The sequence below is a fragment of the Bombina bombina genome, chromosome 10 (assembly GCF_027579735.1).
Source record: "Bombina bombina isolate aBomBom1 chromosome 10, aBomBom1.pri, whole genome shotgun sequence".
NCBI classification, from domain to species: domain Eukaryota; kingdom Metazoa; phylum Chordata; class Amphibia; order Anura; family Bombinatoridae; genus Bombina; species Bombina bombina.
The window spans coordinates 36,066,073-36,079,023 of NC_069508.1; the positions used below are offsets into that span (position 1 = coordinate 36,066,073).

Here is a 12,951-nt window from a genome sequence, read left to right on the forward strand (position 1 = left end):
GGGGCTTGCGGTTTAGGGGTTAATAGGTTTATTATAGCGGTGGTTTGGGCGGAAGGCAGATTAGGGGTTAATAATATTTAAATAGTGTTTGCAATGCGGGAGGGCGGCAGTTTAGGGGTTAATAGGTTTATTATAGTGGCGGCGATGTCGGGGAGCGGCGGAATAGGGGTTAATACATTTTAATAGTGGTGGCGATGTCCGGAGCGGCAGATTAGAGGTCAATACATTTATTATAGTGTTTGCGATGCAGGAGGGCCTCGGTTTAGGGGTTAATAGGTACTTTATGGGTGTTAGTGTACTTTTTAACACTTTAGTTATGAGTTTTATGCTACAGTTTTGTAACGTAAAACTCATAACTACTGACTTTAGATGGCTGTACGGATCTTGTCAGTATAGGGTGTACCGCTCACTTTTTGGCCTCCCAGGCAAACTCATAATACCGGCGCTATGGGAGTCCCATTAAAAAAGGACTTTTTTTAAAAGTGTGGTACTGACGTTGCATGACGGCCAATAAGGTGTGCGGTACACCTATACCTAAAAGACTTGTAATAGCAGCGTTAGGGAAAAAGCAGCGTTATGGGCCATAACGCTGCTTTTTCAATCATAACGCCAAACTCGTAATCTAGCTGTATGTTAATAGCTTCACCGTTTAGGACTTTAATCCCTTATGCTTGCTGGAGTGTATTTAATTGTTTGGTTTTATTTTATCATTTCAAATGGCTGCTTTTGCCTGTTTCTATCCTCACCTATAGTGTACATTTCAATACTTATGTACTGGTTTAAAAAAAAAAAAGCTGTCAAACAAGAAAGTTTAGAAGAAATCAAGATCCCAGCGGCAGCACAGAGAGATAATAAAATATTAATTTTTCCATTTCACAGTTTTGTGACCTATGAAATCCTGTATGAGTCGTCACAATGACTACCAGAGCTTTTCACTTTGGCTAATATTTTAGTGTTAATGTTTTTATCAACTGAGAAAAAGGGTTAACCATGGCCTTGTAACACAAATGAGATTTCCCACTTTACATTTGTCATTGAAAGTATAGGGAGAGTCAGTTGCTGCATGGTTGTGATATATTTTTTAATGCAGGACTTGTAATAGAGATTCTAACGGTAAAATATTGTGAGCACATTTGCGCTTCCTGCTTTAAAGATTGCACTCCGTTTGTAATCTAGGTCAGCATTTTTCACTGAAATCCCTCAAGATTTCATAGTAAACTTCCATAAACTGGCAAGGAAAATAAAGTGACTGCGCCTGCACATGCCAATACGCACTCGCCCTTGTGTCTTGAGAGAAGCATCCTGATTGGCTGCTTACAGTATGTCTTGGGAGAAGCATCCTGATTGGCTGCTTACAGTACCTTTACAATGGGATTCTGGCTAGTGAGGAAATTAAGAGATGAAATATCTTCCTTTTTACACAGATGTTCATGTCATATTCTCTAGTCAACTTTTTACAGATGTGCTGCATCACTTTCAAGTGATTCAACATTTGGGTAATATGTCCCTTTAAAGTCAGTTCCAGAGCAGTAATGCATTACTGAACATTTGCTAGATCTCAGTCGTAGGCCTGTGCATTCTGCAGCGTCATTAGTATCTAAAGGCGGAAGAAGGAGGCCGCTCGCAGCCTTTGTCCCCTATTTAAGAAAGTCTGGCGGACCTGATCCGACAGTGCGGATCAGGTTCGCCAGACCTCGCTGAATACGGCGAGCAATACGCTCGCCTTATTCAGCATTGCACCAGCAGCTCACAAGAGCTGCCGGTGCAACGCCGCCCCCTGCAGACTCGCGGCCAATGGGCCGCCAGCAGGGGGGTGTCAATCAACCCGATTGTACTCGATCGGGTTGATTTCCGGCGATGTCTGTCCCCCTGCTCAGAGCAGGCGGACAGGTTATGGAGCAGCGGTCTTTGTGACCACTGCTTCATAACTGCTGTTTCTGGCGAGCCTGCAGGCTCGCCAGAAACACGGGACATCAAGCTCCGTTTGGAGCTTGATAGATAGGCCCCTTAGGCTCTTTTCGGATTTATTCTTGTTAAAGTGGAACATACTAAGATATGTGCAAATCCATATTTTAGTGTGTGGCACGTTCACAAGAATAAATCTGGTTCCAAAAAGCTGCCAAATGCACAGACCTACTCATTAGTGCAATGCTGCCTATGTAGGTATGCTTTTTAACAAAGGCTACCAAAAGAACAAATGCGTTTGATTACAAAAGTTGAAAAGTCTCTTAAAATTGCATGCTTTGAGGCCCATTTATCAAGCTCTGAACGGAGCTTGAGGGCCCGTGTTTCTGGCGAGTCTGAAGACTCGCCAGAAACGCAAGTTATGGAGCAGCGGTCTAAAGACTGCTGCTCCATAACCCTGTCCTCCTGCTCTGAGCAGGCGGACAGAGATCGCCACAATTCAACCCGATCAAGTACAATCGGGTTGATTGACACCCCCTGCTGGTGGCCAATTGGCCGCGAGTCTGCAGGGGTCGGCGTTGCACCAGCATTTTACAAGAGCTGCTGGTGCAATGCTGAATACGGAGAGCGTATTGCTCTCCACATTCAGCAATGTCTGTCGGACCTGATCCGCACTGTCGGATCAGGTCCGACAGACATTTGATAAATAGGCCTCTTTATCTGAATCATAAAAGTTAAATTATTAAATTCATATTCCTTTAATAACAATACCAGAGCCATACAGATCTGCATGCAAAATAAATGTTTTATAAGCATTTAAACCGGTCATATTGATGATATCTGCTTTGTTGTGGCCAATTAGGTTTTGAGTTAATATTGATGAATAAATAAACAGGCATTTTACTTTGCCAAAGGGTTACATGTACAATACAATGTCATATATAACAGTGTTTTATTAAATAAATAGTGATTTAACTTCACCAAAGTAAAACTAGCACATATTTATAGAGTGTTGTGAGGGTTAATACACCTTAGAGTGTTGTCAGGGTTAATACACCTTAGCACATATTAATAAACTTGATCTTTTTAAAAGTCTTGGATAGGAAAGACAGACGCCATGAAAAAATGTGAGCGAGTTCCTCAGAGAGAGTGTGTTATCTACCCAAAGTGGAAAAATTGATCCCTTGACATTATATCCTGTCTGATCGGTATATTGTCTTGTCAGCGCATCGATCAGACAGTCATCGGGCTGGGGGAAGGGAGAGAGGTCGCTCGAAGGAGAGAAAACACCTTCTATCACCCGACCCATCACGGTGTAACTCTGAGGAGCGAAGTCCGCAAGCTGCGTCTGAGCATATGGATCACCAGTTGTCTCCTGGGCACAACCACAGCAGCATTAAGGTGAGAGACCAATGAAAATGTGCAAATACCTAAAGGGATTCAGACACAGTCACCCAATAAAGGTTGTAAGATATTTATATTGGTATGTAGAGAAATGCACTGAACACACAACTTAAAGGGTTTCAGATAGGACATGTAATTTTAAACAACTTTCCAACTCACTTTTATGCTAATTTTTAAGCCCTTGAAGGCCGCCTCTTATCTGAATGCATTTGACCGTTTTTCACAGCAAGAGGACTTTAGTTGATGTGTTTCATATTAAATAACATTGTGCTCACGAACATGGAGTAATTTAAGAGTCAGCACTAATTGCCTGAAATGCAAGTCTGTCAAAAGAACTGAGATAAGGAGGCAGTCAGCAGAAGCTTAGATACAAGGTAATCACAGAGGTAAAAAAGTATATTTCAATAACAGTGTTTGTTATGCAACATTGGGGAATGTTAAATCAAGGGATTATCAATCGTATTAAACAATAACATTTTTGGTGTTTACTATTCCTTTAACTCTTTTTGTATTGCTGCATTTACAGTAGCTTCTCACTGTAACTAACTCTTATGTGACAGATATTCATTCTGCAATTCCAAAGTTTCATTAGAGAGACAGACTTCTTGAACATTTCTATTGTTTAAAGAGATAGTCCCTTTATTATCCAACACAACCAACACTGTTATATTAATATACTTTTTACCTCTGTGATTACCTTGTATCTAAGCCTCTGCAGACCGCCCTTTATTTCAGTGATTTCTACAAACTTGTATTTCAGCCAATAAGTGCTGACTCCTACACAACTCCATGGGAGTAAGTACAATGTTACCTATATGGCACACCTGAACTAGCAGTGCATTTCGCTTTTACCAGCCAGACAGTGAGATAATAGGCAGCCTGTAAGGTCTTAAAAATCAGCCTATGAGCCTATCTAGGTTTAGCCTTCAACAAAGAATATCTAAAGAACACAGCAAATTTGAAGATAAATTCAAATTGGAAAGTTGTTTAAAAATGACATGCAGTTTCGGATTCATGAAAGTTGAATTTTGACTTTACTGTCCCTTTGAACAAAATGCTGTATTTAAATATTCATTAGGGACATTAAACACAAATTATAAGTTGCATTATAATGTCGCTTCATATCTGAGAAGAATTTTGCCATGAAAATTTCAGCTTTATTTTGTCAAATGAGTATTTGTTTTATTTTTTTTTATTTTCACTGATTTCAATATTAACCAATCACAAACTAATACACATAAATAGGATTTGAGCCATGAAATGTTGTTTGCAGATGTGCAGTTAAAAAAATGGGAGTATCCCTGTCCTGTTCTCTTCCCTTAAAGGAACATTAAACACAATTTTTTTCTTTCATGATTCAGATAGAGAATACAATTTTCAAAAACATTCCAATTTACTTATTTTATCTAATTTGCTTTATTCATTAGATATCCTTTGTTATAGAAATAACAGTGCACATGGGTGAGCCAATCACACGAGGCATCTATGTGAAGCCACCAATCAGCAGCTTCAGAGCCTATCTAGATATGCTTTTCAGCAAAGGATAACAAGAGAACTAAGCAAATTAGCTAATAGAAGTAAATTAAAAAGTTGTTTAAAATGTCACACTGTTTCTAAATCATGAAAGAAAAACATTGGGTTTCATGTCCCTTTAAGGTGGATTAGCAAAATTTCAGCCTAGTTCATAAATAATAATTTGTTTAACAGGTACTTAAACAAACAGACATACTTTCCTTTCTAATCACCATCTAAATATAAATATAATTATACATATTAGTATTTATGTATACACAATATTATCAGCTAAACTACCTACTATGCCCACTGCTGTTGCAAAAAGTGCTTTTCCTATCAAGATTGATGACAGAAAATTGAAAATCTATGATTTTGCAATAATTTTCTAAGGGGCATCTCTGCATTTCTGGATTTGAAAGATAGACAAGCCCAGTGCAATAAAGCACTGCATGACATGAGATTTTTATTTAATTTACACTGTGATTTGTATTGTAGACTTCTGTATTGAAGTCCTAGGGAGATGAGAAATGCCTTCCACTGAAAGTTATGAGCTCTCTGTGATACAGAATTTCACTGGGGAAAGTGATGTTAACAGTGGGCCACCTAACACTGATATTAAGTCTCAGTTTGCAGCAATTCCAAATTAAACTGAAATGTTTTCACTATACTTTAACTTGCATTTGCTTCTAGTTTAGTATACAATACTTTTCTGACAGTGTTTTGTGAATTTTGAGCAAACCTCACTTGCACACAGTTAGTGAAAAAAATTAGTGAGACCTAAAGGGGTAAAATGCATATCAGCATATCATGAGAACTGTGAGAGGGATTCAGACAAACCCAGAGAACTCCCCTGTCCCTCCCACTTTCTGAAACTGTCAGTTTTATTTTACAATAACGCAAATACAAAGTGCAATTTAATTTGTTAAAGATACACAGAAATATGCAAAGTATGTTTCTAATTTGTTAAAGTAACACAGAAACTTTCAAAGCATAATCAGAATTTGTAAAGTCACTGCTGTATACAGAATCTAAATGCATTCAAATACAAAACAGAAAGTGCAAAGATTAAATATAATAAAACTTAGATGACCCAATCTGGTCTATAGTAATATAAAATACAAAGTACAAAATGTAAATGCACCAATACTCTCATGTCATACAGTGCTATATTGCACTGGGCTTGTCTCTCTTTTACATACAGAGATGTATAGAATGCTCCTTAGAAAAGTATAACAAAATGTACCTTTCTAGAATCTTGTGAGAGATCTTGCAGTGCTGGAGGATCATTTTAGATCATCTCATCTGAGTGGAGAGCTTTGTAGGAGGAATCTCTTATCACTCTGGAACTTCCAGCCCCTGCAAAGTCAACACTATAATTTCTCTCAAAACTGGAGGAGAACCTTTGATTATCAGGGCCAATGTGGGGGAGAAGGGTTGAACACTAGTTCACACAAAAAGTAGAGGACAGTATTAACCTAAATCTGATAACCACCTATGATTAAGCACTGCACATGCGCAAAACACGTCAGGGAGTCCTTCCTTCCCTGCAAGTTTATTGACTTTCAAGTATTTGAAATAAAGAATATTTTTTAATTTTTACCCTTGAGTGCTCAGGAATCCTTTTTGTTTTAACAGTATTAACCTAATTTTCCCTGGTAGAAAGTGGAACAATCACTATTTCTGATATATTTTACAGCAAAAAATAAATAATGAGTGTATATTACAATAATTTTGTGCAATGAAATATTTTTAAATGTTATTAAACTTTGATTTTAATGGTCCTTTAAGGGGAAGTGTTACCTAATGTTAAATCATGTGATATCTGTAAAAACTGTTGCAATGATACTGCTGTCCTTCCCCATGAATATCGTCTGCTTCTATCACAAGTCTGCTGGATACCACTACAGAAGAGTCAGACGTGATGTCATCCACTCTTCAATGGACCTCAGACCCAATAACTAATAATAGTTCAGAACAGTCACACTTCGAATTTGCAGTAAAAGGAGTGTACTCATGGGTGAAAGTAGAAATTAGGCTTATTTAAAGGGACACTGAACTCAAATTTTTTATTTCATGATTCAGATAGAGCATGACATTTTAAGCAACTTTCTAATTTACTCCTATTATCAGTTTTTCTTTATTCTCTTGCTATCTTTATTTTAAAAGCAGGAATGTAAATCTTAGCAGCCAGCCCTTTTTTTGGTTCAGCACCATGGATAGCACTTGCTTATTGGAGGCTTACATTTACCCACCAATAAGCACGCATAACCCAGGTTCTCAACCGAAAATGGGCCGACTCCTATGCATCACATTCCTGCTTTTTAAATAAAGATAGCAATAGAACAAAGAAAAATTGATAATAGGAGGAAATTAGAAAGTTGCTTAAAATTGCATGCTCTATCTGAATCATGAAAGAAAAAATTTGTGTTTAGTGTCCCTTTAAGAATCTGAACATTGTTGTATCATAAAATTACCAGCTTTATTTCAAATCTCAATAAAGATACAGTTTTATGCTGTACCAATGTTCCACTTCAAAAAAAGCTAAATTTTCTACTTTCATCTATGAGTACATTCATTTTGGTGCAATTTTGAAGCGTGACTGTGCTGCATTGGTTCCTTGTTTCTGATGTCCATTGGAGGATGGATTGCACAACTTCTGAGCCTTCTGATTGGAGGATGGATTGCACAACTTCTGAGCCTTCTGATTGGAGGATGGATTGCACAACTTCTGAGCCTTCTGATTGGAGGATGGATTGCACAACTTCTGAGCCTTCTGATTGGAGGATGGATTGCACAACTTCTGAGCCTTCTGATTGGAGGATGGATTGCACAACTTCTGAGCTTTCTGATTGGAGGATGGATTGCACAACTTCTGAGTCTGCTGATTGGAGGATGGATTGCACAACTTCTGAGCCTTCTGATTGGAGGATGGATTGCACAACTTCTGAGTCTGCTGATTGGAGGATGGATTGCACAACTTCTGAGCCTTCTGTAGAGGAATCCCGTAGGCTTGTTATAGACGCAGGACCGCGCCACTATTGCAACAGGATTTGATCCTCATTTATTAAAGGGACAGTCTACTTTATTTTTTTAATAGTAAAGATAGATAACGTTTTTACTATCCATTCACCAGCTTTGCACAATCAACATTGTTATATTTATATACTTTATAAACTCTAAACCTCTACCTGTTTCTAAGCCCCTGAAGGCTGCTACTTATCTTGGTGCTTTTTATTAGATTTATACAGCTAGACAGAGCAAGTTGATGTGTGCCATATAGTAATAATGTTGTGCTCACTCCCGTGGAGTTACGCTTTGAGTCAGCACTGATTTGATAAAATGCAAGATTGTAAATAGCACTGAGATAAGGATTCTTGGGATAAGCAAGCAATGCAGCTTACAAGCAAATTAGGGCATGCCATTTTTGCATCATTATGTCCCTTTAACTTCAAACTGCTGGGATTTAAACTGCATTGTTTTAGGTATAATAATGTATCCATATGTTTATCTCTGTTGCAGATTCTTGACACTTTGAGTGAAAGCTGTACCCCCTCAGATACCAGCACCCCAAGAAAAGGACGTCGACAGCTTCCCTCTGTGCCTGCAACTCCAAGGCCATTAATTTCCTTCTCTTCATTGATTCGTAGATCGAAACACAGCTCTCCTCCTCTTAACGGTGGTGACACCACTCCACCACTACCCAGTGAGCCTGGTCTGAGTGAGTCTTCCTGCTCCCTTCAAGGGCACCAGAGCTCTCAGTCCACACCCCAGCACTATATTTCAGAGCCATATCTGGCACTGCATGAGGAGATGCAAAGCTCAGACTGCCCATCAGAGGACACACTCACATTTGAGGTTGCTGTGGCTACCAGCTTGGGTCGCTCTAACACCATTGGCTCTGCCCCTCCAATGCGCCACGGCTGGCAGATGCCGAATGGCCACTATCGGCGCAGGAGAAAAGGAGGGGTGCCACCTGTGATTGCCTCTCGTGAGCTGAGTGACACAGAAGAGGATGATAGATGTTAGTGTTGGGGATAAAGTTTGCATGCTGTACAACAGCAGGTATTGTTCAAATGGCCCCTCCAATCTATCAGTGAGCTTCTTCCAGAGGAGTCCCACAGCACTCACTGCCAGCCCCCTAACCAAAACCGCAAGACGTGAGGCGAGACCAATGCAATGCCTCATGAGCGACTGAAGCCTATATTTTAAAATATTGTGCCAAAAAAATCTAAATGAAACTGTGGGGAAATAAGCGTGAGTCTTTGGAGGGATTGTATATGGTATATGTCCCATTTATAGGACTGAAGGACGTAGGGACATCTTTAAATGATAGGTCTTCAAAGGTTGTTTGGGACATTGCCTTGAATACGGGTTGATCATTGATAAATATCCTACTATTGCTTGCAACTATTAGTATGTTTTGGGATATTGATTGATTAGCAGATATATGCAATCAATCTTTTTGATCACTCTGTAAGAAAATAAATGTTTAATGGCATATTGCTTGGTGATTAACAAAAATTTGGGAAATGAGCTTGTAAATCTACATACTTGGTGGACAGATGTCAAGTTATGATGTATTGGACAATTCAGAGGAATGAAAGATGTCTTGTCTCGTGGTCTTTATAAAAATGAAATGCAGTTATGTAGATTGGTCAACAAGAATCTGTAGCTTCATGTTAAGTGCTATCCCTGAGCCCTCACAAACTTGTTTTTCATGCAAGGTGACAAAGACTTTTTCTTATATATTTAACCCAGAAACAGAACAAAGTCCTAAATCTGTGAAATCTGTCTGGACGTCTTTTTATTACTGGTGATAACATCTAAAGATCCTTAATGATGGGAAGCTGAGAAGAAGGACAAGAATATTGTTATATTATAAATCAGAAATTAAAAATAAGTGCCAGGTATTTTGGCTACACCCACTTATATTGTCAGCTTCCCTCATAGCAAAGATGTAAAGGTTTTATTTGGTGCAGCATGTTTCATTTTACATCACACAAACCAGCACTTAGGTGTTTAATCATCTCCTGCATAACAAAACAGCTCATATAAATAAGCCATATAGCTAGGTACGGACACCATAACATCCATATATACATACCTCAACAACATGGGCCTAGCACTTACCAACGGAGTGCACATACTCATACTCCAACACCCTCAGTGCACACACATACAGAACACCTTCCTATACACAAACCAACACCCAACGCACCCCAAGAACATAAACTACAACACCTTCCTACACACACACACACTAAAACCTTCCTATACACACACCAACACCCAATGCACCCCAAGCACATAAACTCCAACATCTTTGTACACACACACACACTCTAACACCTTCCCACTTACACTAATAACTTCATACCCACATACACACCATCATCTTCCTACAGACACACCAACATCTTCCTACACATCCAGACACCAACACCCAATGCACACCCCAGTACACACACCGACATACATTCTGTACTTATGGACACACACTAGCACAGCCCAGTACACATGGACATACATTCTGTACTTATGCACACACACTAGCACACCGACATACATTCTGTACTTATGCACACACACTAGCACACCCCAGTTCACACACCGACATACATTCTGTACTTATGCACACACACTAGCACACCACAGTAGACACATGACATACATTCTGTACTTATGCACACACACTAGCACACCCCAGTTCACACACCGACATACATTCTGTATTTATGCACACACACTAGCACACCACAGTAGACACATGACATACATTCTGTACTTATGCACACACACTAGCACACCCCAGTACACACACCGACATACATTCTGTACTTATGCACACACACTAGCACACCACAGTACACACACCGACATACATTCTGTACTTATGCACACCACAGTACACACACCGACATACATTCTGTACTTATGCACACACACTAGCACACCACAGTACACACACCGACATACATTCTGTACACACACTAGCACACCACAGTACACACACCGACATACATTCTGTACTTATGCACACCACAGTACACACACCGACATACATTCTGTACTTATGCACACACACTAGCACACCACAGTACACACACCAACATACATTCTGTACTTATGCACACACACTAGCACACCACAGTACACACACCGACATACATTCTGTACTTATGCACACCACAGTACACACACCAACATACATTCTGTACTTATGCACACACACTAGCACACCACAGTACACACACCGACATACATTCTGTACTTATGCACACCACAGTACACACACCGACATACATTCTGTACTTATGCACACACACTAGCACACCACAGTAGACACATGACATACATTCTGTACTTATGCACACACACTAGCACACCCCAGTACACACACCGACATACATTCTGTATTTATGCACACACACTAGCACACCACAGTACACACACCGACATACATTCTGTACTTATGCACACCACAGTACACACACCGACATACATTCTGTACTTATGCACACACACTAGCACACCACAGTACACACACCAACATACATTCTGTACTTATGCACACACACTAGCACACCACAGTACACACACCGACATACATTCTGTACTTATGCACACACACTAGCACACCACAGTACACACACCGACATACATTCTGTACTTATGCACACCACAGTACACACACCGACATACATTCTGCACTTATGCACACACACTAGCACACCACAGTACACACACCGACATACATTCTGTACTTATGCACACCACAGTACACACACCGACATACATTCTGTACTTATGCACACACACTAGCACACCACAGTACACACACCAACATACATTCTGTACTTATGCACACACACTAGCACACCACAGTACACACACCGACATACATTCTGTACTTATGCACACACACTAGCACAGTCCAGTACACACATCGACATAATTCTGTACTTATGCACACACACTAGCACAGTCCAGTACACACATCAACATAATTCTGTACTTATGCACACACTCTAGCACACCCCAGTACACACACCAACATACTTTCAGCACTCGTGCACATACTGTCATCACCCACCAACACCCCCCACTACACATACAGACATACCTTCAGCACTCATGCACATAAACCAGCACCTGCTAGTACACACACAGACATACCTACAGCACTCATGCACATAAACCAGCACCTGCTAGTACACACACAGACATACCTACAGCACTCATGCACATAAACCAGCACCCGCTAGTACACACACAGACATACCTACAGCACTCATGCATACACACCAATACCCCCCACTACACACACAGACATACCTACAGCACTCATGCATACATACCAACACCCCCCACTACACACACAGACATACCTACAGCACTCATGCATACACCCCAACACCCCAACTACACACACCGACATACCTACAGCACTCATGTATACACACCAACACCCCCACTACACACACCGACATACCTACAGCACTCATGCATACACACCAACACCCCCCACTACACACACCGACATACCTACAGCACTCATGCATACACACCAACACCCCCCACTACACACACCGACATACCTACAGCACTCATGTATACACACCAACACCCCCACTACACACACCAACAAACCCCACTACACACACCGACATACCTACAGCACTCATGCATACACACCAACACCCCCCACTACACACACCGACATACCTACAGCACTCATGCATACACACCAACACCACCCACTACACACACCGACATACAGTACTCATGCACACAAACCAGCACACATGGACATACCTAAAGCACTCATGCACACACTCCAGCATTCCCCAGTACACACACCGATATACATTCTGCCCTTTTGCACACATACTGACATACCTTAAACACTCATGCATACACACCAGTTCCCATAGCACACAAATACACATGCAAAATACCCCTATATGCAAAAATCCAAACGCAAGCATACACAAACACACAACAAAATACTTCCAATAAACACAATCCCCCACAAACCAGCGCATATACACACACTAACTTACTCAGAGTTTATACACACATCAGATACTAGCACATTCATATGCACCAACACACACAAAAATATAC

The 12,951-nt window shown here is 40.4% G+C and overlaps 1 protein-coding gene across 1 annotated transcript in view; it reads left to right on the forward strand.

The window, feature by feature from the left end:
* The window catches only part of CACNA1E (calcium voltage-gated channel subunit alpha1 E), a 519,663-nt gene extending 510,052 nt beyond the window's left edge, over nucleotides 1-9,611 (forward strand). The window contains exons 46-47 of the mRNA XM_053693950.1: nucleotides 3,131-3,306; nucleotides 8,344-9,611. Of these exons, the coding sequence (XP_053549925.1) occupies nucleotides 3,131-3,306; nucleotides 8,344-8,850 (683 nt within the window). The 3' untranslated portion in view covers nucleotides 8,851-9,611. The remainder of the gene's footprint in view (nucleotides 1-3,130; nucleotides 3,307-8,343) is intronic.
* The last annotated feature ends 3,340 nt before the right edge of the window (nucleotides 9,612-12,951 follow it).